At 36.7% G+C, this 27,727-nt stretch overlaps 1 protein-coding gene and 1 pseudogene across 1 annotated transcript; one reads left to right on the top strand and one right to left on the bottom strand.

The window, feature by feature from the left end:
* Positions 1 to 624: 624 nt before the first annotated feature.
* LOC120181822 lies at positions 625 to 4,073 on the bottom strand. The gene is made up of 3 exons (XM_039186873.1): positions 3,869 to 4,073; positions 3,421 to 3,747; positions 625 to 1,110 (listed from the first exon to the last, which is right to left on the bottom strand). Exons 1-3 carry the CDS (start codon positions 3,978 to 3,980, stop codon positions 767 to 769), a joined length of 783 nt encoding a protein of 260 aa, XP_039042804.1. The 5' UTR covers positions 3,981 to 4,073; the 3' UTR covers positions 625 to 766.
* Positions 4,074 to 6,944: 2,871 nt separating this feature from the next.
* LOC120181827 overlaps positions 6,945 to 27,727 on the top strand; it is a 29,617-nt pseudogene continuing 8,834 nt past the window's right edge.

Below are 27,727 nucleotides of genomic sequence, written 5' to 3'. Positions count from 1 at the left end.
TATCTATCTATCTATCTATCTATCTATCTATCTATCTATCTATCTATCTATCTATCTATCTATCTATCTATCTATCTATCTATCTATCTATCTATCTATCTATCTATCTATCTATCTATCTATCTATCTATCTATCTATCTATCTATCTATCTATCTAATCCAATAATAAATTTCAATATGTATTTATATATTTTTTATCATATTTCATAGTAAATATAATGTGCACACGTTACCAAATTATTTAAATTGGGTGGGTGAGAATTTGAAATCTCATTAGTTGATCTAAAGAAAAATTAAATTAAAGTTGAAGTCGAAGGTGGGATATCATGCGTTGATTGGTTTAGATAGTTGGCCGTACTAGCTGCCCCTGTTTGCCACCCTGCCATTGATGCATGCATGGGAAGTTATCGTCAGATGTGCGCGACGTTTTAAAGTCGTCTGCAACATACAACGAAATAAACCTGATCTAGTATAGTTAAAAGGTAAAGATAATAAAGAAGGAAGATATATGTTTAATTATATGCTCCAATTCAATCTCCGAGCGTAGAAGAATAGACGCAATTCAAGATCCATTAATATTTACGGTAAAATTTTTAGTTTTACACCTTTTTAGGATCATTAGATGAGTGAAAATTGACAGTTGAAATCAATAATAAGAAATATAGAGATATTCTCAGTCATCTATTTTCATCCATCCTTAATCCAACAACTCTCTAAATGGATCGTGGCTCTCTACATATAGTGCTTGAAATGGAAGGGATGAAATTAGTTAGAGTAGCAAGCAATGTCTTGAACAAGCTCATGAATCAAATCTCTGAAAATATTCTGCTGCAACGCCAAGCCTATTATGCCAATCTCTCGCCTTTCACCCCATGCAATATCCTTGCACACTTGATGCACACTGTGCATCATGGCTAATGCGCTTCTTCTCATGCTCGAAACTGAATCATTTCCCTCATCATTGTTATTGCTTTTCGCATAAGCAACGTGTTCCGTTGTAAATCTACGGAGGAAGCTGATTTCCCCACTGCTGGCAGTGGCAGCGATGTCCTCTTCCTCTGCCTTCTTCTTAATTACTTGGTGCTTCTGCTGTAGGCTTCGTCTTCCTCCTACATTAAAGCAATACAAATACATTCTACATATGAAAAAAAAGAGTAATGTCCAAACCCCAAGTCTATTTTCATGGTAACATTGGTAAAATTGATTACTGTAGACAAAAAATTGTGGTTGTTATAATTTCAGTCAGATAAGGAAAGTAATATACGATGCTCAAAAGAGATTAAAGGAGAGAAAAAAGAGTTTAGGATTTTCTTCATTCATGCATGGCGGCTATTGAATCTTTCTCTCCTTTAATTTCTCTCTTATCATGGTATATCACCTTCTCCGATTCACTGAAACTATTGGACTTAACTCTTCGTTCAAATCAGAAAGGATAAACGGCTTGCAACCATTACAACTACAATTTTCCTATCAATAATTACATACTCAGATCAGATTCAATACAACAATCTATATATGAATGAAATATTTGTTGTTAAGTGTGGTGTGAATAACTTTCCGGTCAAGAGTTTCAGAGTAGATGTGGGAGTTCAAAGTTAATCCGGTTCAAAGGACGGAAAACAACAATATGTTGCTTCGTTCTCATCTATCATGGAGGCTGTAAATGGTGAGAATGAACAGTCACAATTCACAAAAGCAAGAAATGAGTTAATTTTCCGAAATAAAGTCTTATCCATGAAAGAGATACCATTTTTGACCATGGTACTGTCTCTTTTCTGAATTAAGCTGTTAAGTAAGGTGTCTTGGTCGAAAATTCTAATATACAACTTATTAATATAAGACTAAAAATGATAAAAATCGATTACAATAAAAAAATTTATCATGAGGAATCTTATCGATTATGACTTCTCAAAGTAGGAGAATAACATTCTCTTTTATACTAGAACCATTTGATGGATGGATTCATACAAGTTACAATTAATCCTCAACTAACCCTATCTAGATTATGTCTATAAATTGTGCCCATTGCCAAAGAAGCTAGGAGTGTTTGCTATTTTTAAACAAAAGTGACTGTTTGGATGCTAAGAAAGTTGATAAAAGGGTTGCCGGTTTTTCTAATTATATGTGTCGACTGTAAGATGAACTGTGGATTGGGGGCCTTTAGTGACGAACAGGAAGGGATTGTATTTTTCAAAATTTTTAGATTGAAGAAAGAGTGAGAAATAGTTTTTGGGATCTTTGGTTATTTTTCCCTATTTTTTAGATCTCTTAAAATATTTTTTCTATTTTTTATAATTTTCTAATTAGTTTAACATATTTTTTATTTTTAAAATATATAATTAAATTATATAATCTAATTAGTACTGATAAAATTTTCCATTCAAAAAAATACCGTTGAATTTTATACGTGCATGCCAATACATTTATATGCATAGAATTAAAGTATAAAATCTTTGATATTGTATTTAAGGGAAGGGGGCAATTAAAAAGGTAGTAAAAGGGATTATTGAAGAGTGATTGTTAATCTTAAAGAGAATGATTAACATTTATTGTCAAATAATTAAGAGTATTTAGAACAAATATCACTTTGTAATCACATTAGTTTAATAAAAAAATGTAGTAAAAGAATTGGGGCATGCTATGAAGTCTATCCAATCCTATAGGGTCAGATCGAGTCGGGATTGGATGGAAGGTAAAAAACTGTGATTCAACTCAATCCGAGGTAATAATATGATTTCTCTAAATAAATTTATGGATAGTTACTATAATATACCATTTATTTATTATTATTTTTAATTAAATTCTTATCGGGTTGGAACGGATCGAAGTTGAATGAAAGATATAATTTTTCAGATCAAATCGAATTAATCCAAATCCGACCCAATCCAACCCGTTGTTATCCCCGGCTATGATTGCACATAGCAACAAAGATATTACTTTTGTCTCCCACTGCTACACTGCTTATAATGATGATTTATTATGAACTTGGAATCCTATTTTTTCAACTAAAGCAAAAGGCAAAGTGTTTCCTCTTCAATGGAATGCAACCACCATCAACGTTTTAAGCTTTTTAGCTTTGGAATAAAGTTTTTATTGTAATTATTCATCATCTAAAAAGAATTTAAAAACATTATCATGAAAATAATTGATAGGAACAATTTAATCTTGTCGGATGTTGATAATTTATTCTTTCTAATCTAACGAAAAATCACATCCGACGAAGTAACAGCCGTCGGTAGATATTTTTTTCGTGAAAAAAGATGAAAACATAAATGGAAGATACAGTGAATGAGAAGAAAAGTAGAGAGTAGTTATTTGAGAAGACTTCAGACGAATAATTTTTTTTGATTTTTTTTTTGAAGGTATAACAAATATGATGTTAATAAATTAGATATTCAGTCAAGTAGGAGAAGACTTACTAAGCTCATTGCATTCCCCAAATCCAACACCGATGCTCGTCTTCACAACTTCAATAATCCTTTGAAGCGCCTTCAAGTCCTCGTCGCACTTCTCCGCTGGTCTTACCTGCTGCAAACTCACTCTCTCATCGGCAACGGAACTGGATTCCAATGGCGGAGGAAATTTATCTACTCCCATCAACCTCGCCACTAATGCATGGCGATGGTTCCCCACCTCAACCGACAACGATCGCCGCATCTCTACTGGAAGCGTTGGACTCCTAATTACAAGCTTTGCATCTTTTGGCCTCTCTTCGCCGTCGGCCGCCTCCTTTCGCCGCTCTTTCCCTGAAAATCATGATCGGATCGGAATAATGTAGTGAACATTGATCGACTAAAATCTAATCAAGAGTAATTGCAGTGGAGGGAAATTTATAGTACAAAAATAGTGAGAAGCCATCGAACGAACCACGGGTGATAAATTTCGAGCGCTTATGGTTTTTGGTGAAGAAGCTGAAAATGGCAGGCATGCAACCGATGGAATTTCGCCTGCGCCTACAAGACGATGACTTTCTCTCCATCTCAATTCTGACACCTAAGATCGAAAACAGATCGGAATGGAGCAAGAGATTATGATAAATAACGAGTACATATATAGGATGCTCATGGATGAAGTGAGGTTAAATTTTTCATTTAAGATTTAGATTTAAGAAAATTTCATTTAACTCAAAACTTTGAACAAATTTTAAAGTAAAATCATTACACGATTTGACATATATATTTTTTTATTTTATTAATTAAGATAAAGACCTAATTGAAAATATGGATAAAGATATGTTATAGTAATTATCTTTAAATATATAAAAATTAATTATATTATTATCCCGCTTTGAGATAGATATTTTTATCATAAATTTAAGGGTAAATTAAATATTTAATATCTAAATTATTAATTTTAGTATTTTTAGTATTTAAATTTTCATTTTTTTAAAATTTACTTAACGTTTAATTTTTGTTTCATTTTAGTACCCGTCGTTAACAACTTAACGCGTTTAGTACTTAAATTATCAGTTTTGGTCCGTTTTAGTACCTAAAATTTTATTTCTTTTTCAAAATTTAACGTAAAATTTTGAACATGACACTAAAATGAAACAAAAGCTAAACTTGAGGTATGATTTAAAAAAAATCAAAAGTTTAGGTACTAAAACGGATCAAAATTGATAGCTTAAGTACTAAACATATAATTTACCCTAAGTTTAAATCCGATAGTATATAATATTATATTTAAAAAAATCTGACCCGATTTAATTTGATTTAAAACTAAATTTAAAGAAAAATATTTAATTTTATAAAATTAAATTGAAGCACGTTGAATTTAAGTCAAATACCTATCCTTACATATATAGCACCCTGCTCCAAATAGACTTTTTATCTATTTTTATTAGTTATGTAAAACTTCAAATTTATAATAATAACTAATTATTTAAATCTTTAGTTTTAAACTATAATACTATTAATATATCATATTTAATTAATTATAAAAATATTTTTTGTTATTATTGAAATGTTGGCAGTTATAAAATGAAAATTATTTTTAAATAATTATAAAATAATAATTAAATTTTATTAAGTTATTATAAAACAAGTATTAAATTTATAAAATTATTATAAAACAATTCTTAAACTTATAAAAATTATCTTTATTTTAAAAATGATTATTTTATAATTTTATTATTTAAAAAATATTTTCATATATTTTAATAATGATTAATATACCTTTCCTTTAAATAAAGGGTAACCTACATATGTAGTAATTAAACTCTCATTTTTATTTCGTTTCAATATCTAAACTTTAATTTTTTAAATCACACCTAATGTTTATTTTTTTTTTATTTTAGCACCTCACCGTGAAAAACTTAACGACATTGTTGTATATAGCATTTTTTATGGATAAATTATATTATTCATCACTCAACTATATTCTCACTCCTATTTAAGTTACTAAAGTTTAAAGAATTTCAATTTAACTACTTAACTTTTACATTACTCTCGTTTTAATCACTCTAATTTATTTTATTAATTTTTTTTGTGACATAACATTTTTATTATTATTTTATTATAATTAAAATAAAAAATTAAATTTAAATTATATCACAAACCCTAAATCACAAACCACTTACCCTACCCTCTCAACCTCTCTTATCGGCCTCTCCAACTCGTCCCTTTCTTCTTCTTTTTTAAATTTTAAACATATATTAATAAAAAAAATTATTAAAATATACCATGTCATGAAAAATATTAATAAAATAAGTTAGAGTGATTAAAATAATAGTAATTTGAGAGTTAAATATTAAATTAAAAAATAAAATTCAATGACCATAATAGGAGTAAAAAATAGTTGAGTGATGAATGATATAATTTATCTATAAAAATGACAATTTCTTTAAGTTTTCAAAGTGGAATACTAAAAAAAAACATTAAGTTTAATTTTGAAAGATATGAAACTTTAAGTATACCCTTAAATAAAATATTTTAATATATATGCGTTTGCTATGCGTGGGAGGGACTAGGGAGTATTTAAACTGAAAACTAGATTTTTTGGGTAAATTACATGTTTATTCACTAAATTTTATTATTTTTTCTATCTTTATTTATTGTACTTTCAATTTTTTTAATTTACTCACTAAACTTTAGACATTGAATTTTTTGCTCACTCTAAGATGATGTGGATTATTTTATTTTTTTTTCTCTCATATGACATGTTATATTTTATTAATATTTTTAATATAAAAGATTAAAATTAAAATAAATTTTAAAATTACAATCATACCCTTAAATTATATCTAAATGCTCAAATTATATCCCAAACCCTAATCCCCAAATTACAACCCCACCCACCATCATCCTTGGCAAGTTCATATTTCCACCAGTGATCACCCTCCCACCAGCGAACGATCAAGCTCACCTTTGCCCCTCACTCTCTTGTTCATCTCCCACAACCCTCAACCGAACTAATCAATACAACCATGGAATTAACCCTTTGTTGATTAGTTTAAAACCAAACCCCAAGCACAATAAAAATTCCAACACATAAATCAATGATTCAACATTAAAGGGGAAATAGAGATTACCTGGACTTAATCAATGATTAAACACCAAAAAAGGTCATCTCAGACCACCGTGATGGCCACCGTAGCCGTCGGGGGCACTAACCCACTCACCACTGAAATTTGAATTGGGGTTTTAGGTTTTGAGTGTATATTTTAATATTTTTAAATTCATTTTTAATTATAATCCTAAATAATATTAAAATATTAATAAAAATAAGACATGTCATATGAAAAAATAATAAAATAATCAATGTCATCAAATGAGTGGTAAAAAAACTTTAATATCTAAAGTTCAATGATCAAATTAAAAAAATTAAAAGTATGGTAAATAAAATAGTAGAGAGTAGAGTTTAGTGAGTAGGCGTGTAATTTATCTTTTTTTTAGTAAACTTAAAACTAGGTCGTATTTCATCCGAGGCGTATTATTTACAGTAAGAAGTTGACGGTGGAAAGCTCAACAAGGAAAGTAGAAGCGGAAATTGAGAAGGCAGGTTTTATTCAAATATGTCTTCGCCTCCAGAAGTTCTCATGGTAATCAATCTGACAAAGCTTTTCAAAAATTTCAATTTCCTTTTGCTGCGAAACGCATAAAATTAAGTGTAAAATAATTTTCTTCATGTCTAATGTATAAGTCGATTGTTCTCACTGTTTTTTGCAGGTGGCGGAGAAGCCTAGCATCGCTCACTCCATTGCTTCCGTACTCTCTCATGGCCAAGTATGCTTGAAGTCTCCCGTATTTTTTGTGAGATTCGCTTGTAGTTTTATTGGTTTCCCGAACTTGAGCGTTGAAAATTTTGAATTTTTAGATCTTAAATCTTAATTATATTTCATCTTTAGGATGTAATTGACCATTGGCTTTAATGTCAGAGCAGACACTCGTAAAGAAAAGGAATTTTATAGGGAAAAAAGGTTCAGTATTTATGAAAAATTAATTAGTTCAAGAAAGCAAGCCCTTTAAGATAATGTTTTCATTGGCTTGATTTGAATTGTAGCAATTCGATTAATGCTTGGTTTGTCTGTTTGTTTGATTCTCTTTTTAGTTTTTGTTTCTTAAGCCACATTCCTCACGGCTTCTTTATTGAAAACAGTAATCTGTTTGGAAAATTTCATACCCCTTTGTTGGTGTTGGATTTGGTTTAAAATAACATTTTCTTTAAGTATTGCACAGTTCTGTGACATGTCGGGCACAATGCTGAATCATTTTTCTTTTCCTTTCTCTTTGTTATATCATTTTCACTTCAGTTTTCCTTATCGAATACTTGCTAGTTACTTACAAGTTGTAGTACATATGCCAGATGTCGACAAGGAGAGGTAGTACAGAAGTCCACGAGTTCAATGGAAAGTTTCTTGGCATTCATGTCCATTATAAAGTAACTTCAGTTATTGGGCACGTGTTCAGGTCCTTATTCTCCCTTACGCATTGGAAACAAAGAAAGTGTGATTGTTTTCTATTGGTTCATGCTATCTGCTTCCAAGATTTGTATATTTAGGCGCCTAGAATGCTGATGCCTTTCTCCCGATGAGATTATTTTGATTCAGGGAAAGACATTATAGTAAAGTTTGACTCTCTTGATTCAGTTAAGAATATATTCAAATACAAGGCAATGAACTTTAGTATAAGCTATATTGCAATTTACATCATGACATTATGGCTTGTAGAAGATATTAGGGAACTGTTACATTTTATGTTTACCTATTGCAGCCTTATCTTGTCTAACTTATTATTTTGATTTCCTTATGGTGATGTTTTTCCTTTTTCTCTTATTGGCGAAATCTAGTGTAGATTTTCCAGCATCTTATCAAGATTGGAATGCCACTAATCCTCTAGACCTATTTCAAGCTTCAGTTATCAAGACAGAATCAAACCCAAAGGTATATATAATTTATGTGGCTTCCTATCAACCTTTGTAATTTTTTACCATGCCATTCTTTTTAGTGCTTATATGAGTCAACTTTGTATTGCTAAAACAACTGTGTTTCTGTTATCTTGATCTCAGCAATTCATGTAATGGAAATAGTTGACAAATATTTCTGAACGCTGGGATTTGTCTCAGCAATTTGGTGATAGAATTAGAAGTTGTTTCTCTTCTGCAGTGAAAATCCGTATGCAAATTCATATATTAGTTTAATTTGATCAGATATATCCACCTTATGTACTGAGTGAATGAATGGAAACTTGCACTTGAATTGTAAACTAATTTTGTAAATGAGTACTCTAATATATGTTTCTCATGGACTTAACTGTAGTTTAACATAGAATGTTGACCTACATAAAACCACTAACTGGCACTTGGCACATTATATAAATTGTTATGACAATAAACCATGCCGGTTGGAGTTGGTTAGTGTAAATTTTAGTCACATAAATTAGAGTTTTATTGTAATTTAATTGTTAGAGTTGTATACATATTGTAAATCTGCCTATGAAAGGCCTAACCTATGTAGTATTTTGAAATAAGAACAATTACAGAGAATACAATCTCTTCTCTGTTCCAAACCATCTTCTCCGTTTTCTACAGTAAAATAAACACGAATTTTGTTTTTATATATTAGTTGATTATTATCAGATCCACTCATGTAATTATGTACGTAGTCACTGGAAATCTGTACTTAAATTTTAAACTAATTTTGTACATGAATTCTCTAAAATTCATGCCTCCAGGGGAGATAACTGTAGTTTAACATAGAATGTTGACCTACATAAAACCACCAACTTGCACGAGTTACTATATAAAATGTTTTATAACAATAAACTCCTTTCTAAATATAAATTTCTAATTTTTTTTGGGTTGATCAGGCGCATATTTCTAGACATTTAAGTCAAGAAGCTCGTGGTTGTGGTTATTTGGTACTGTGGTTGGATTGTGATCGGGAAGGAGAGAACATTTGTTTTGAAGGTAATTCCTGTCCGCTTTATGTTGTTTTATGCACATCGTTGTGAAGCAATCCTTGTTGCTCTGTGACGCGTGAACTTATCCAATGATCAAGTAAATTTATGAGAGTATAGATTTTTTTTGATAGAATATAGGCCTCATTAAAAATCCCCTTCATATCCTACATGTTATATAAGTAACATGAAGGACATAGGAAGGAGGAAAAGAGCGCCTCTGAATTGTATTAATCTTGAACATAACATACAACCAATCCATAACCATGGTCTGCTTATAACATAAGACTTAACAACCTAAACACAAACTGCAGCACTAAAAACCAAACCCCTTAAAAAACACAATGAACACCCCAGTTTAATAACTATAACTCATAATCACAGATCATCCTATACCAGCTTTTGCCAACTCATCCGCTTCCCAATTAGCAGCTCTCACAATATGTCTTGAGATGATACCCTTTCCTTCCACATAAGTAGCTACGCCTCTTACCAAGGACTGAAACAACGGGGTACATAAATCTGGATTTTTAATCCACTTGAGAGCCGTGGTCGAGTCTGATTCCAAGATAATACTCTGAGTTGGAAAAGATCCCAACTCTTCAATGAGACTTAAACATCTTTTGATCGCCAGCAACACTGCAAGAATAGGAGGACCTCCTCCAATTTTTTCAGAGAAAGTTCCTAGTTTCAAACCTCTGTCATCCCTAATCAGACCGCCAATTCCTCCTTTGTCCCATCCCTTAACCATTGCCCCATCAACATTAAGTTTAATGAAACCTTCTGGCAGAGGTACCCACCGAGAAGTAGGAACGCTCCTATGATTCTGTCTTCCAATCGAGTATGCCAATTTTAAATCCCCAACTAGAGAATCGAAAGGAATATTAATATCCTTGAATCTCGCCCCAAACCAAGAAACAGTTCTGAATCTAGCAAGAAAGAACAGCAGTGCAAAATCCACTTTCCCTTTCTGGAAAATAATCTCGTTCTTACATTTCCAGACCGACCACAACACTGCCCTTGGAATGAATTTCCAAATTGTAGATCTCGGAATTAACTCATCCCACAAAATTAAGAAGTCAATCACCTTATTAGGAACCACAAAAGAAACATTCCAGCCCCTCAAAAATCTAGACCACAGAACCCAAACCACCTCACAATGCAAAAACAAATGTGAAATCGACTCCTTCCCCTTCCCACACATCGGGCATAAGAGGTCCTCAATCCCAGCCACTCCTCTATTCGACAACTCCTCTTTCACTGCTACTCTTTGATGTGCAACTTGCCAAACAAAAGCTTCTACCTGTGGAGGAGCAACCCCTACCCAAACATGCCTCTCCCAATTACCCTCCTCACCCTCATTACCCTCCTGGTCATAAAACCTTGTGATACACAATTTAGCTGAAAAACAACCCTCACCATTACCTAACCATACCCAACAATCTTCCTCCAATAATGAGAGAGTCGTACTATTCAACAATGAAATAAGTTGCAACCATTGCTCAACCTCCCAATCCACCAAATTTCTTCTCACTTGTATATCCCACACCCATCCTGAATTACTGTTCACTCTGAAATCTGCTACTCTACCCCTTTTGTTATTCGATAATGAAAAAGTCTTGGAAATCGTTCCTTCAGAGGAACAATGCCCAACCATGTATCATTCCAAAACTCCACTAATTCTCCATTTCCAGCTCTCAAACACATGTTTTTTCTAAGGCAATCCCCAAAATCATCAGTAGAAATTTTTTTTTTGAATAACTCCTCTCCAAATCCAAGAAGCTCTAACTGTCCAATTATTCCCAATCATCATAGCACTTGTATCCAAATTATTCACACTGCACACCACTTTTTTCCACCAAGAGCTCTTTTCCGAAGCAAATTTCCAAACCCATTTCCCCAAAAGAGCCCTATTCAAGAGCAGCAAGTTCAGAATCCCTAAGCTCCCAATTTCTTTGGCTTACACGCTGACTTCCAATTCAACCAATGGATGTTCTTCTTTTCTGCCGAACTTCCCCATAAAAAACCTGCCACAATAGAGTTTAACTTGTTGAGAACAGTAATTGGTATCCAAAAAATAGATAGGAAGTAGATGGGGAGAGAACACAACGAATTTAACCAAAACAGCCCTTCCAGCCAACGATAGGGATTTTGCCTTCCAACCAACCAATGAACTATAGAATTTCTGCACAACAGGCTCCCAGAAGGCAAAGCAATTCCTCTTGGCTCCCAATGGTAGCCCAAGATACTCCGAAGGAAAAGAACCCATTGAACACCCAATCTCCTTAGCCCATGCATCTAGAACCTCATCCTCAACATTAACTCCAAATATTCTGCTTTTTGTCAAATCCAGCTTCAATCCCACCAAAATCTCAAAAATGAACAGCACCCTCCTAACATTCAGCAAATCGCGAATTGTTGCTTTGCTGAAAATTATAAGATCGTCCGCAAATTATAAATGAGATAACATGAATGATCGATCTAGAGTACCTAGCTCGAAACCCGAAAACAACCCCTTATCCACTGCTTTTACCAACAGTAAATGCAACAACTCCCCCCCCAAATTAAACAACATCGGAGATAATGAACAGCCCTGCCTTAGACCTCTTGAAGGGTGAATTTTCTCTGTTGGATTCCAATTTACTAGAATAGAAATAGAAGCTGTTGACACACATTTAAGTATCCAAGAGCACCATCTAACTCCAAATCCCATTTTACCCATTATTTTCATCAAAATCTCCCAATTCACCGAGTCATAAGCTCTTTTAAAATCCACCTTAAATACCACCCCCTTCAATCCTTTCTTCCTCCAAAAGTCAATACCTTCATTTGCAATAAAGGAGCAATCCACAATGTGTCTCCCCGGGATGAATGCAAATTGAGACAGACTTATAACTTCATTAATACATAAACTCAACCTTCTAGCTAGAACCTTTGAAAGAATTTTATAAAACCCTCTAACAAGGCTAATTGGCCTAAAATCATCAAGCCCCTCCGGATTGACCTTCTTTGGAATAAGAGAAATGAAACAGTGGTTAATCTCCATATCCCAATCCTTCCCCTCATAAAAATCCCTAAAAAACAGCAGCAACACTTCCTTCAAACTTGACCAGAACTTCTTAAAGAAGCCTAAATTTAGCCCATCAGGACCAGGCGCTTTGTTACAATCCGAATTGGCAATTGCTTCCCATATTTCCTCTTCAGAAAATGGCTTTTCAAGAGCCATACTTTGCTCATTCGAAAGATTAAGAAATTCCAGGTCCAAATCATCTACCTCCAGTGTATTTTCCTGCTGAAACAGAGCCTTAAAAAAGTCCACCACTGAGTCTTTTATCCTATTAGGATCTGAAGTGACTTCATTCCCCACTTTGATGGACTTTAGTATAGATGTTACCATGTTTATAATTACTTTGATGAAAAGAAAAAGAAAGATTGTGCTTCTATAAGGCATTATACTGGATATGATATATCCTCCATCGATAGGGTTTCAAACTTCTGACTTTAACTTTTGGAGTGGCTTGAAAGGATATATAATTTGACATAAACTGGAATGTTGCTTTATTCTTTACCTTTCAGCATATGGAAACCTTAGTTCCAATTAATAGCATTTGTTTTTAGCATTTGAAGTTATTTCTGCTCTACAAAGCTTCAGCTTTTCATTGGCGATTTTCCTCATGATTTCTTTCTTATTAATTTTGAATATCATTTAAACACAGACTATCCTCTCTCATACATATGTATTTTTCAACAAAGAGATTCCCCATAATTAATTACAAACATGAAATTATTTGTAGAGATTTTCTCAATGATAGATTTGCATGTCTGCTTACTTATTATTATTATAAATTTCTTGCAGTGATTGAGTGTACACGGTTTCCATTGAATGAGGCAAAGAAAAGGGTTTATCGAGCTAGGTTTTCTTCGGTGACTGAGAAGGACATTTCGAAGGCTATGGACAACCTGGTGGAACCTAACAGACACGAGGCACTTGCGGTGGATGCTCGACAAGAGATAGATTTGAAAGTCGGTGTTGCATTTACACGATTTCAAACTAGTTATTTTCAAGGAAAATATGGGAACCTTGACTCCAGGGTTATCTCGTCAGTTCTTTCATCTTTCTTAGCACTCTTTAGTTCTTTATGCATATCTTTTATGGGGTTTTCATGTGCCCTTTAGTTCTATTGCGTTTTCATTTGCATAATAATTTTATGCTCACAGATATGAGAATTTTGTGCATGCCAGTTCTCATTTTCTTATCCCAAGAGTCTAGGATTATATTGTAGTTCTATTGACAATAATATTTTATTGACAACATCTATACTAATCATTGCCTTATATTAGAGCGCCTACAGGTTTGATAATTTAGTTTGGATGGGCATGTGAGATTAGTTCTAGTGACATTTAAAACAACGGTTGAGGTGAATTTAGTTAATTGAGTCTTGAAATAAATAGTAGGATATGTGTTTCAATGCAAAAGCAACAATTGCAGTGAGCTGATTTGTAGTGATGAGAGAAAATGTTTGTTAAAGACATTAGATTGAGATATGTGTGTGTACATGCACATATATAAAATAAGTAATTAAAAATTATTAAAATTACATTTGTATAAATAATTATAAAATTATAAAAAATATTTCTATCGACTGATTATTTAAAAATATTAAAACTTTAATTTTGTCGAAAGATGAAGGAATAAATGGAAGTTTCAATATTAATAAATTTAAAATGAATAAAATTGAAATTTTATTTTAAAAAAATAAGGGTGAAAGGGAGTTTTACCCCATCCACTGGGCTCCAGTTGACAACCAGATCTTTCTTTCAGCTCTCACCTATGTTTCTCTGACCCTTATTTCACAGTCATTGGTTTATTATCTTTCATCAATATTAGTTTCCACTTTAAAACTCAAGTTTGATTCATTTAGCATAGCCTATGTTTTGCAAGATGACATGTCGTTCTTGGTGTTGTTTTACCTTTGCTTATTCACAATTTTGTTTTCTGGATATTGATCTATGAGCTTCTTTCCTAAGTTTATGGTCTCACTTATTTCTACTTTTAGCCTTAACTTCTACTTTCAGACAAGGAAATGTTGATTTTTTGCTTTTTAGGTCATCCTCTTTCTTTAAAGTTACACTACCTAATAGAAATGATTTTTTTAATTTTCAGCTTCTCAGCAACAAATGTGTTTTTTGGCCAACTTTGGAGCAGTATACAGTAATATATGAATTGATTTCTTATTTCAGCTATGGACCATGTCAAACTCCTACACTTGGGTTTTGCGTACAGCGTTATATGCAAATTAATACTTTTAAACCCGAAAAGTTTTGGGCATTACGTCCCTATATTATTCAGACTGGTTATGAGCTTCAGCTAGAATGGAAACGTCAAAAGTTGTTCGATGTAGAGGTAAGTCCTTGTTACATTAAGATTTTATTGATGTTTCTCTTGGTGTTTGAAAGGCCGATGCTAATTCATGTTTTATGTATATTTTCAGGTTGCTATGATGTTTCAAAAGTTGGTGACAGAAGATGGCATTCTTGAAGTAATTGATGTATCAGAAAAACAGGAAAGCAAAGGTCGACCTTCTGGTCTCAACACGGTTAATCTTTTGAAGGTTAGAAGAACTATGAATTGCTTTTGTTAATCTTTTACATGTAAAAAGTAATTTGTACTTGATTCTCAAATAGCTGCTTAAAAGAACTATAAATTACTTTGGACATGATGGTTATAAATTTTTTGCCTTAATGGGTAGTTGTTATATGAATAGCCTATTGATGTATCCAACAAGGAAAGGACTATATAGATTGCCTTCAATTGTGTAACGTTCTTTCTAAGCTATTCTGTTGTTGCATTTGCTGATTCCTTATGGACAAATTTCTTGTTGAGCTTTTTCTGTTTTTATGAGTAGGACTAGAAAATCTAGTGCGACTTTGCTAGTATGGTGGAAAATTGTGGTCACAATGTCGCCCATCTGACATTACTGTGATAAGTGTTTGTTTGAGACAAAATGTCCAAAATGGGCACAAATTGTTATGTAAACATAATAATAATAATAATAATAATAATAAATAGGGGCATACAAGTAATTAATGACCAGCAAGTATCTTAGCTATTGCTTTTGCTTGTCCTCGAAGCAACTTTCATGTTGAAATGAATGAAAACTTCAAATCTGCAATTCCAACCTTTTGGACTTATGGAAATCAATTTTTCGGATTCTTAAATGGTTTTTAAGCACAAGTTAATAATATATATATATATATATATATCAAGATAGCCCTTATTAATTTTGTTCAGGTAGCTTCAAGTGCATTAGGCTATGGCCCTCAGACAGCCATGCAGATTGCTGAACGCTTATATACTCGAGGTTTCATAAGGTCCTCTTCTCTCTCTATTTTAGATTACATCGAGTTTCTTTGTATCTTACTAATTTTTTGTTATTTCATTGTAATTTGTTATAATGAAGAAGGCATAATAGAGATTCTGCATCAATATTCTTGGATATTACCTTTTAAACCTATGGCACTGATGTTGGTAGTGTTGCTAAAGAGCTAGCTATTTAGATGATCCTTTTGTTTAAAAGGACTGGTATTGTTTTTACCTTGACTCGACAGGAGCATTATTTTCTAAAGAAAGGTTTCTACTAGAAATGAAATCTGGATGATTTAGTACTTTAGTTGTTGCTTTTATATTTGATTGATGATTAAGGCTCAGTACTAAACTCTGTTTTATTGATACCGTAAGAGTATTTACTCTGGACCTTGTCTTTTTAGGGTGGTGGAGATTGATAGGAAGAGTTGTGCGTGTCTAGGTTTAAGAGGGATGTTCTTTCTGGAATTTTGTTTTATTTGTCATTTTGTAGGAAGAGTACAATACATGCATGCACTGTTATTTTTATCTTACTGTTTAGACACATAATAATCCATTAAAAAAATAGTGTGATTGGTCTTTATGTACCTGACTAAATCATGGGTTAATGCCTTTTTGAGCCATGAAAATTAGGGTTCATGGTAAGATTCACTAATTGCAAGTTTTCTAATAAGCAAGGTTAAGAAAGCTTTATAATAAATAAAAGTGTTGCATTTTACTTCATATCTAGCTGCATATTTTTTATACTTCCATTACTGTTCCAGTAGTAATTAGATATTTATTTTCGTTTTGGAATTTTGGCTGTTCAGCTATCCGCGAACTGAAAGTACAGCATATCCTTCATCATTTGACTTCAAAGGCACACTTAAGTTACTAGAGAATAATCCACTGTGGAGTGGTTATACCCATAGACTGCTCACTGAAGGTTATCATAAACCAAGGACAGGAACAGATGTTGGTGATCATCCTCCTATAACTCCAATGCGACCAGCAACCGAGGATGTTCTTGAAAATGATGCTTGGAGATTATATCAGTACATCTGCCAACATTTTATGGGAACGGTGTCTCCTGACTGCAAATATGTGAGGTAATAGCCTAATGCTTACTCTTGTTTGTTTAGATTCATTATTTCTGGAAGTTCTCATATCCTACTATGGTCAATGTGTGGCCTTGATGATGGCTATGGCTGTATACTTTTGTATTTTTCCACTTGCTTTAAACGCTCCTTAGCATGTTCTAATTATTGTGGTGGGAAGGATATCTAATAGAATTGTCTGGCGTCGTTTGAAACTTTACCATAAGTGATAAGTGCACTCAGTATAGAATTCTTTGGTTGGTACTTAATGGAGGATGTTCTTATCAAAGTGGGGCAAGAGCAAAGAAGACTTGGGTGGGTAGGGGGTTGGGAAGGTGTGATGTTTTGGTGGGCAGGGGGTAGGGAAGGTGTGGATAGGTGGCCAGGCTACTGAACACGGCCTTGTTTTCATTTAGCTTATTTGAAGTTTATCAAAATTTTCCATAAGGAGCGAGCTCTTTTTTTCAAAAATATTCTCATGTGATCGTAAACCAAACCTTTTTTTAACACCCAACCCAATCCCAGCCTAGACCACCGCCATCCGTCGTCAACCTTCCACCATCCGCCGTTCGTCGTCCACCGTCAACAAATCGCCGTTCGCCGTCTGCCGCCGTTCACCAACTTCCGATTGTCATCATTTTTCTTAGAGAGGATCGTCTTCTCACTGGGATTTCATATCCCAACTTATTTTTGAGAGATTTTCCTTCTGGAGCAGATCTACCGTTGAAGTTTGGAAATCATTTAACATATTCCTGTTTTTTTTAAGAGATTCCCCTTCAATCGGAGCAAATCTACAAGCCTTTCTCTGTCGATTTTTTCCACCAGCATTCCTTCGGTTCGTTTCAACCGTACCATTGTGCTCGCCGGAATCTCGCGACAAAACACAACTTCTACTGTGAAGACCCACTGCCGTTCACCGAAATTATACCTTTGAAGGATACGACGAAACCAGCTTCTGCCACTATTCCTCCGTGTTTTCACGCACAGTAATACGTCCGGAGACATCAACATCTCCAGGAAAATACTTCTTCGTTCAATTCACAACAGTTCGGAAGCCCAGATTTCTCTGCCGCTTTATACATTGTTTTCTTCGTGGGCTTTTACACAGGTTCTGGGGGCAACAACCGACTGTCCTACTGATTCAGACAAGTGGCGGCAGATTGTTAAAGGAAAAATGACATCTCTCTCTAATTCAAGTAGAAGACTTGGATAAATTTTCAGGGGTTACTGTTCACTAGTTCGAAGATTTCGAAAATATTGCAGCTGTTTCTGGGTTTTCATTGCCGGAATTTTCTGCATCCACCAACCTAAACTAGTAATGAAGATATTCCAAACGACAAGAAAAAATATGAGCGGAAATCATTTTTTGGGTTCTCTCATTACTAGAGCCCCTTGGTATGCTTTTGTCGACAATCTGAGTAGAAGAGTTACTAGGGGTGATTTGTGGGAAATATTCAACTTCATGGTAAGGTTACTAAGGTGTTTATTCCAAGAGTCAATAGGAGACCGAAATATAGAGACTCAACATTCGCATTCGTTCACTTTGAGCGTCATGAAGATCTTATGGAAGCAGTGGCGAAGGTTGACAATGTGTTGATTGATGGGAGGAGAGTGGTGGTTAGGGTGGCGAAGTATCAGAAACAACATTTGGGAAGAAGTTGATGGGTCTGCTGAGGATGATATAAAGAAGAAGACGGTGGTTCAATCCTTGAAATCTGATGGGAAAGGTAAATTCTATAATGTTTCATGATGGTAGTTCTTATCGAGATAAACTGATGGGAATTACGTGTTCGTCAGCAAGGGTGGTAAGTAGGTAGAAAAAGGGAGAAGAAGCTACCAAGGTCCCTTTTTATGTTTACATCCCGGTAGAGGAGAGAAGTTGGTTAAAGAAGACGTTGACTGGAATACATAAGCAGACGTATGATGTGCAACTAATTCAGAGAGCCTTACACAATGATGGCATTAATGCTAGCGTTGTGAGATGGGGTTACACCACGAATTCTTGCTTAGTGTCCTTTCAGTCGGAGGAGGAAATGTCAAAAGCCCTGGAGGAGAAATCATTGGAGCTCAACTATTGGTTCGACTGGTTGAGACCAGTAGCATCGGAAAAAGGTGTTCCTTTGGCTTTTTGTGAAGTATTGTTAATCAGAGTTCCTTTAAATTACTGGAATGAGGTCTTCTTCTCCACTTTGGCCTCTCGGTGGGGGGAGTTAGTAGAGATTAAGAAGGAAATGTTGATGAAGCAGGACTGCAGAGTAGCGAAGATGGTGATTCGGGTGGGTAGCCCATTTGATGTCCCAGAGACAATCTCTATTAATTCCAATGGAAGATTGTATATGATCAAAATTAAAGTAGAATTGTCGACTGACGAACATTCAGAGGTATGTAATGCTGAGAGCGATGGTGATTCTTCTGATGAATGGGTTGTAGATACACCGGAGAACCAGTGCGAAGTTGACGGGATGTTAAGGGAGGGAGAAGATCAGGAGGTTGGAGAGAAATCCAAGGAGATATATGTTTCTTCTGCCCAAAAGTCTCCGACATCTAGAGTGGCAGCTTCTGTTTCGAGAATTAACGAGTCTGAGGTCCCGAGACGAGACAATTTTATAGAGTTGGAGAAAGACAAGATGGAGATAGGCATATTGTCAACGTCGCAAACTTTGTCAGGTATCAATAGATGGGGTGAACAATTAGTTTCCCCGTCGAGGTCTTTCTCCAAGAGAATAAGTTCTCCAAAACGTGGTCGTTCGTTAGAGAGGAATGCGTCAAGGACCAGAAGTGGGAATAAATCCTACAAACAGTATATAGTAGAAGCAGGGGAAGGGGTAATTCGAGAGAGATAAGGAAGGAAAAAGCTAATTCCTTAGGCCATTGTTCGAATGAGGAGAAAGAAGTTCGGGTTACTTGGGAAGTAAGCAACTTGATGGGTGTTACTTTCCAAGGAGGAAAAAAGGCTTTCATGGAAAAGGCGTAGACTGTGTTTGAGGAAAGGAGGATGGAGGGTGGAACTTGATGTTCTCTGGGAAGTAGGTATTTTTATCTTTTATTTTATGTCGAGTTTTAGTATGATAACGTGGAATGTGTGGGGGTTGGGTAGAAAAGAGAAGTCTCGGGCTGTGAGGAATATTATCATAGGGAAGAAGCCAATGCTGATGTTCATTCAAGAAATGAAGTTGGAGAGTATCAATCCTTCCTTAAGGAGAAGGTTAGGTGGGAATTTGTTGAGCGAGTTCTTTATCTCTCCAGCGGTTGAGTCAGCAGGAGGATTGTTAACGTTTTGGGACGAAAATAAATTGGAGTTGGAGACTGAACATGTACAGGAGAGGTTTATTGCAGTTAAAGGTAATCTGAAAGATTTTTCTATTTCATGTTGGTTTATTAACGTGTATGGGCCATCTGTTGATATGGAAAAAGAATCCTTCTTTGAGACACTGTTAGGCTTTGTGTCGCAATTGGAAGGTCCTATTTGTTTGGGAGGAGACTTTAATGCATACCTGTCACATGAAGAGAAAATGGGGAGAGGTCACAACAGGTTATCAATAAGAATCTTTAACGAGTTTGTGCAGAGAGCTAGCCTGAATGATCTCCCTATGTCGTGAGGTAATTTTGCTTGGAGCAATAACAGGGATTGTCCTACATTTGTCAGATTACACAGATTTTTAGTGGACTTGAACTTCTTGTCGGTGTTTCCATCTTTGATTCAAAGTTTGCACATGATATCATTATCGGACCACAATGCAGTTATTTTGGAAAGCAAGGGCGTGGATTGGGGGCCGAAACCTTTCAGATTGTTCAATTACATGTTGGATGAAGAGGGCTTCAAGGAAAAGATGGTTGAGAAATTCCAGAGAGCAAGGCTGGGTAGTAGAAGGAAAGGGATATATAGTATACTTAAAACCTCAAAACTAGTAATGAAGAAGTGGTCTAAAGACAGTTTCAGCAGTTTACAAGGATCAATTTTGGAATTAGAAAAAATTATTCACGAATCGGAATTGGAAATGCAGCAAGGTTCCACTTTTGTCTCTATGGAATCATTGGGTTCTGCTAGAAGGAAGCTTTGGGATTTATACAAAAAAGAAGAGGCAGTGTGGTTATAGAAATCACGTGTTAAGTGGTGCTTGGAGGGTGATTGTAACACTAGATTTTTTCATATGTGTGCAACAAATAGAGGAAGGGTGAATGCTATTAAAGCGCTGAAAGTGAGGGGCCAACTAACGTCGGATCCTGATGTTATTAAAGCTAACGTGGTTACTTTATTCAAAGAAGCATTTAATAAGAACCCTACAGTTGAGGTGGAGGCGATGGACTTTAATTTCTCCAAGATTTCAAATGATCAAAATTTGTTTTTGGAGAGACCATTCTCAGTGGAAGAAATTTGGGATGCAATTTCGACGTCGGATAGCAACAAGGCTTCAGGATCGAACGGATTGACAATGGGGTTCTTCAAAAAATTATGGCAGGAACTAAAAGAGGACATCGTGAAGTTTTTCTGCGATTTCTAGGGGTAAATCATTCATTCATTACCTTAATCCCGAAAAAGTCGAATTCAAAAGATGTGGAGGATTACAGACTGATAAGCCTTGCGGGTGGACTTTATAAGATATTGTCAAAGGTATTATCCAGAAGATTACGACAATGTATGGACGCAGTCGTTGGCCCTTCCCAATTTGCTTTCATTCCGGAACAACAAAACATGGATTGTTCCTTTATCGCAAATGAGGGGATCGACTGTTGGAGGAGGAAAGGTCTTAAAGGAGTAGCGTTTAAGGTTGACTTCAAAAGAGCGTATGATTCAATCGATTGGAATTTGCTATTGAAAATTGTGGATTGCATGGGGTTTGGTCAGAGGTGGGGATCTTGGATGAGAATGTGTGTTTCTACGGCTTCCATTTCGGTGTTGGTGAATGGTTCTCCTTCAGATGAATTTCAGATCGCGAGGAGTCTTCGTCAGGGTTGCTCTCTTTCCTCGCTCTTATTCAATTTGGTTGGCGAACTTTTGAGCTTGATGTTATCGAAAGATGTGAGGTTAGGCTTGTTTAGAGGTTTTGAGATTGGGAGTCCGAGTGAATCTTTTGAGCTCTCCCATCTTCAATTCGCAGATGATCTGTTAATATTTTGTAATGCGTCAATTGGAGAGTTGAAGAATGTGAGAAGGGTTCTTATGGTTTTTGAGTTGATGTCAGGGTTAAAGATTAATCTTACAAAGAGCATGCTTTTCGGTATCAACATGAATGACATGATTATCTCTGAGTGGGCTGCTGCAATAGGGTGCACAGTGGGTTCTTTCCCAACGGACTACTTGGGGCTTCCTCTTGAGCCAAAGAAAAACTCAGTTTCTTTATGGGATCCGATTATTCAAAAGTTCTATAAAAAATTGATCGGGTGGAAGTCTGCATCACTATCCATCGCTAGTAGAGTGGTGTTGATAAAGTTGGTCCTTTGCTCCTTTTTTTTATAGGAATATTAGGCCTCATTAAAAACCCCCTTCATGATTAATGGAACTCTGAAAAAGTTCCTTAATCAGCGGAAGGAGGAAAAGAGTGCCTTGGATTTTATTAATAATAAACTTAATACAATATATTACAAAAACCTAAAACTCCTTAAAGGAAATCGACAACCTAAATAGTTACAACCTTAAAAACAACATAAATATTAACCAATTCCAGCCTTAGCTAGAGCGTCTGCCTCTAGATTAGCTGCCCTATTAACCCATCTAATAACACCTTCACACAGTCTAAGTTTTTCAATAATATCTTTAACAATGTAAGCATAAACAGCAGGACATGAAACGAAATCCCTAACCCAGTCAACTACCACCCTGCAGTCACTCTCAATTATCAACAGATCCTTTAATCTGTGTCGTATAGTGTGAAAGAAAGATAAGCCCTTTAGGATAGATTTCAATTCCATCAAAGTAGGAGGACCAGGACCTTCGGATTCCTTGTAAGAGTCAATGATTGTCCCGTTATCATCTCTCAAAACACCACCTATCCCACTTCTCTTCCAGTCAGTAGTAGTAGCAGCATCGACATTTAATTTGATGAAGCCCTTTGGGGGAGGGACCAATTAATCACAGTTGCAATCAGTTTGGAGTTAGGAGAACAAGAATCCCCTAAGGAAGGATCTGAAATAAGCAAATCCTTAGAGATCGAAACCTGTTTGTACTTAGCTAAGTACCATGAAGCTAGCCTGAATCTAGCTAAAAAGAAGAGTTCTGCTTGATCTACCTTTCCTCCTTCAAAAACAATATAATTTCTGAATTTCCAAATTGTCCATAGGACAACCCCTGGAATAAATGACCATATGGTTGAATTAATCCTCAAATCAGCCCATGCTAGGAGAAATATTTTTGCATCAACATGAAAGACAGATTGAATGTTCCAGAACCTAATGAATTTATTCCAAATGCTCCAAACCACCGAACAAGTAAAAAATAAATGGGAGGGTGTCTCATCAAACTGCTTGCAGAAAGGACACAACAAGTCATCTATACCCATCATACCTCTTTTAACAAGAGCTGACTTCACTGCCAACTTCTGTAGAACAACTTGCCGTACAAATGTCTCCACTCTTGGAGGCAGTAATCCACTCCAAACAACATTCTTCCAGAAATTAACATCTGATGAACTTGAGGTCCCTGAATAACACTGACTAACACAAGATTTCACAGTAAATACCCCATCTCCAGTGCCTTTCCAGACCAGTACGTCAGATGAATCAACCGAAAGGGAAATATTTGAAATAATTGTCATCAAATTAGACCACTGCTCATATTCCCAATCATTCAATTCCCTTCTTAAATGTATATCCCAAAACCAGCTGCCTGAGCTAAAATCACCAAACTCAGATAATTTTCCAGTTTTGTTTAAGGAAATGGAAAACAATCTCGGAAAAATGATCTTTAATGGTTGATCCATTGCCCAAACATCTTGCCAAAATCGAATGCTACCCCCATCGCCAACTTGAACAGGCTTCACGACATTCTTCAAGAATGCTCGCGCAGCCTCCTCCGCAGTGCAATCCTTGGGGCATGGTATGAATGTCCCATACTTAGAAAATCGGTCCACGACGACCATGATCGAACCGTATCCCTCGGACTTGGGTAATGCACTAATGAAATCTAAGGTGATCGCATCCCAAGGTCTTTGGGGAACTGGGAAAGGTTCCAGTAATCCCGCCGGCTGTCGGTTCTCCACTTTGTTTTGTTGGCACACAAGACAAGTCTTCACGTAAAGTTCCATGCTATCCTTCATATGGGGCCAAAAGTATGCTGTCTCTAGCAATGCCATAGTGCGCTTTTGACCCGGATGACCAGCCCACTTGGTGTCGTGGCACTCTTTGATAAGATCTCGCCTTAAGTTGTCCCACTTTGGAACATAGATTCGCCGTCCCTTGTTGTAGAGTAGACTGTTCTCTACTCAAAACCGTTGAGTTTTGCCATTGCTAGCCAGCTTTACTAATTCTCTTGCCATTGGATCTTGCTCAAGGCCCTCCTTGATGCGCTCCAACACGGTTCCCTTGGCTAGAGAGATCGCGGCGAGCTCTGCCTTTCGACTTAAGGCATCGGCTACAACGTTGGCTTTGCCCGGCTTGTATTCCAACGTGTAGTCGAACTCGGCTAGGAAGTCTTGCCACCTAGCTTGTTTTGGTGATAGCTTCTTCTGGGTCTAAAAATAACTCGTCGCCACGTTGTCGGTCTTGATGGTGATGTGCGCGCCGAGTAAGTAATGCCTCCATACCCGCAAGCAATGGATGATGGCCGTCATCTCCTTCTCTTGCACCGTGTACCGCCTCTCGGTGTCATTTAGCTTGCGGCTCTCAAATGCTATCGGATGCCCCTCTTGCATTAATACTCCCCCGATAGCGAAGTTAGATGCATCGGTATGCACCTCAAACGACATGGTAAAGTCGGGTAAGTCCAAGACAGGTTCTTGGCTAACTGCTGCCTTCATGTTCTCAAAGGCCTTCTGACATTGTTCGGACCACTCCTACACCTTCCCCTTCTTGAGTAGGTCCGTCAATGATGATGCTCGCGCCGAGTAACCCTGTATAAACCGGCGATAATAATTTACTAGACCAAGGAAGGACCTCATCTCACTTACCTTGGCCGGCGGCTCCCACTCGGTTATGGCTTTGATTTTGCTCCCGTCCATGAATAGCTTCCCGTGGCCGATTACATGTCCAAGGAAGTGTACTTCCTCGGTGGCAAACGTGCACTTTTCCTTTTTGACGTACAGCTTGTTCTCTCGAAGTATCTTGAACAGAATCCTCAAGTGGTCTACATGTTCCCCAATGGAGTTACTGTATACCACGATATCGTCTAAGTACACCACCATGAACTGGTCCAAGTACGGTTGGAAGAGCTTGTTCATGAGCGTGCAAAACGTCGCCGGTGCATTGGTTAGACCAAAGGGCATGACCAATCACTCATACGATCCGTATCGAGTGATGCATGCGGTCTTTGGCTCGTAGCCTTCTGCAATTCGAACTTGGTAGTAGCCTTTTTGCAAGTCCATCTTCGTGTACACATTGGCTCCTCCAAGTCTGTCAAATAAATCGGCAATTAAAGGGTTTGGGTAGCGATTTTTAATGGTTACCTTGTTAAGTGCACGGTAATCGACGCACATGCGCAACGACCCATCGTGCTTCTTTTGGAAGAGTACCGGTGCGCCATACGGTGCCTTCGAAGGTCGAATCATTCCCATATCAACTAGTTCTTTGAGTTGCCTTCGAAGTTCCTCAAGTTCGGGTAGGGGCCATTCGGTAGGGTGCCAAGGCTGGCGGCTTGGCACCGGGTTCCAACTCAATCTTGTGATCCACCTCACGCCTTGGGGGAAGTTTATTTGGTAACTCGGGCGGCATCACGTCCTTGTTCTCCTCTAAGACTTCACGGATGATCAATGGTAGGTCATCCGTTTTCTCGATCTCGTCATCTTCCTTTAGCATGGCCAAGTAAGTAATGTCCCCTTTCTTGATGCCTTTACCAAGTTGTATGGCTGAGAGTTGTGTGGCATCTCGACCTTGCTCTTTCGGTGCCTCGACCGTGGGGATCATGCAAGGAGACCCTTTCTCCAAGATGCAAACGAAACTAAAGGAAGGCATAGGGATAGCGGTTACCTGTCGGAGAAAGTCCAACCCCAAAACGACCTTGAAGTCATCTATGGGAATGACAGAAAAGTTCACTTGGCCCTTCCAAGTTCCTAAGCGTAGCTCGACCCCTCGTGCCACGCCATGGAGTGGTACCGATTGTGTGTTTACCGTCTTGAGCCATCTTGTGCTCCCAGTGTACTTTAGGCTCAAACGGTTGGCTTCGTCTTTAGACACGAAATTGTGGGTAGCTCCCGTGTCTACCATGGCTCTTGTCGGCTTCTCGTTGATCACCGCTTCCACATACATGAGCCCATTACTCGGTGTTGGTGTCAATGGCTTAGCCTTCAAGGCGTTTAGAACTTGGAGTGACCCCATCCTGGCTTGAGACTCTGTCTTGACGATCGACGATGGCAGACAATGAACCAAGTTTACCTATATACTTCATGTCGATCTTCAGATTACCGAGGTGTGTTTGGAAGAGGCTCAATTCAATAATGGCAAGTTTTCTCTGGGGGAGTCGAGTGTTAAAAACAAAATTCATTGGGTTAATTGGGAGATTGCTTGCAAGCCTAAGGCATTGGGAGGGCTTGGGGTTCCAAATCTAGAGCTCATGAATAGAGCTTTATTAGGAAAGTGGACTTGGAAGTTTGCCAACGAGAAGAACTCCCGGTGGAAAAGGATAATTTGGTGGAAAAACAATATTGATTCGAAAACTTTGGGGTGTGTTTGCGGAGTAACTTTATTCTTAAGGCGGGCAAGGGAGATTCAATAAGATTCTGGCATGACGCTTGGATGGACGGAGTTTCATTGAGGGTACGTTTTCATCGCTTGTTCACATTATCAATCAACAAGGATGGGAAGATCGCCGATTTCAGAAAAATTAATTCGTCAGGCTGTTTCTGGTATATTGCCATGAGGAGAAATCTTGTCGATTGGGAATTGATGCAATGGAATGAGCTTATGGCTTTGTTGTATAATTTAAATCCTTCATTATTGATGGATGATAGTCTTGTATGGGCGGGAGAAGGTGATGGGAGATTTTCAGTGAAATCTTGTCTTAAAATTTTTCTTGGAAGTTTGGTCGATAGTTTTCCGTGGGAAAGAAATGTGTGGGCTGGTGTAGCTCCTCCTAGGGTTGAATCTTTTATTTGGCAGGTGGTGCATAAGAAGGTTGCGGTCAAGGCTGAGCTAATAAAACGTGGTGTGCAAGGTATCGGAGATCCATATTGTCCGTTTTGTGGGTTGTTTCAAGAAACGGTTTTTCACCTATTCTTTTCTTGAAAAGTGTCTTGGGGGTTATGGCTTTTTGCGCTGGTAGGATGTTTCCTTTGCAATTCCGGAACGCCCCAAAGCCTTATTTTCAGTTTGGTTTGATCTTGTACCAATGTCATGCGTTTGGGGGTTTTATCCCAGGAGCTGTTTTGTGGTCACTTTGAAAAATGAGGAATGATATTATTTTTAATAATGAGAAATTAGATTGTGCTTTGCTATCTTTTCTCTCAAGGTACATAGTGGCAACATGGTTTTCTTCAAAATTTCCAAAATTGTTGGTCTCTTTCGATAGTCTTGTGGGTGATCTGACGCTAGCTGATAGTGTAATGTTCGCTGAAAAGAGGTCTCCACAAGTAGTTAGTTGGTCTCCACCTCCTACTGGTTTTGTTAAAGTGAATGTAGATGGTGCTATGGACAGATGTTGGTCGAAGGGCGTCATTGGTGGGCTGGTCCGAGATGAGAAAGGAGTGCTGATGGGTTCGTTCTCAGAAAAAGTGGGATCCGGTCCTCCAATTATGGCTGAATTGAT

This window comes from Hibiscus syriacus, unplaced genomic scaffold (genome assembly GCF_006381635.1).
Source record: "Hibiscus syriacus cultivar Baekdansim isolate YM2019G1 unplaced genomic scaffold, ASM638163v2 tig00112536_pilon, whole genome shotgun sequence".
Lineage (NCBI taxonomy): Eukaryota > Viridiplantae > Streptophyta > Magnoliopsida > Malvales > Malvaceae > Hibiscus > Hibiscus syriacus.
The sequence above is the reverse complement of the archived record's forward strand: the minus strand, read 5'-3'. Positions and strand labels throughout refer to the sequence as shown.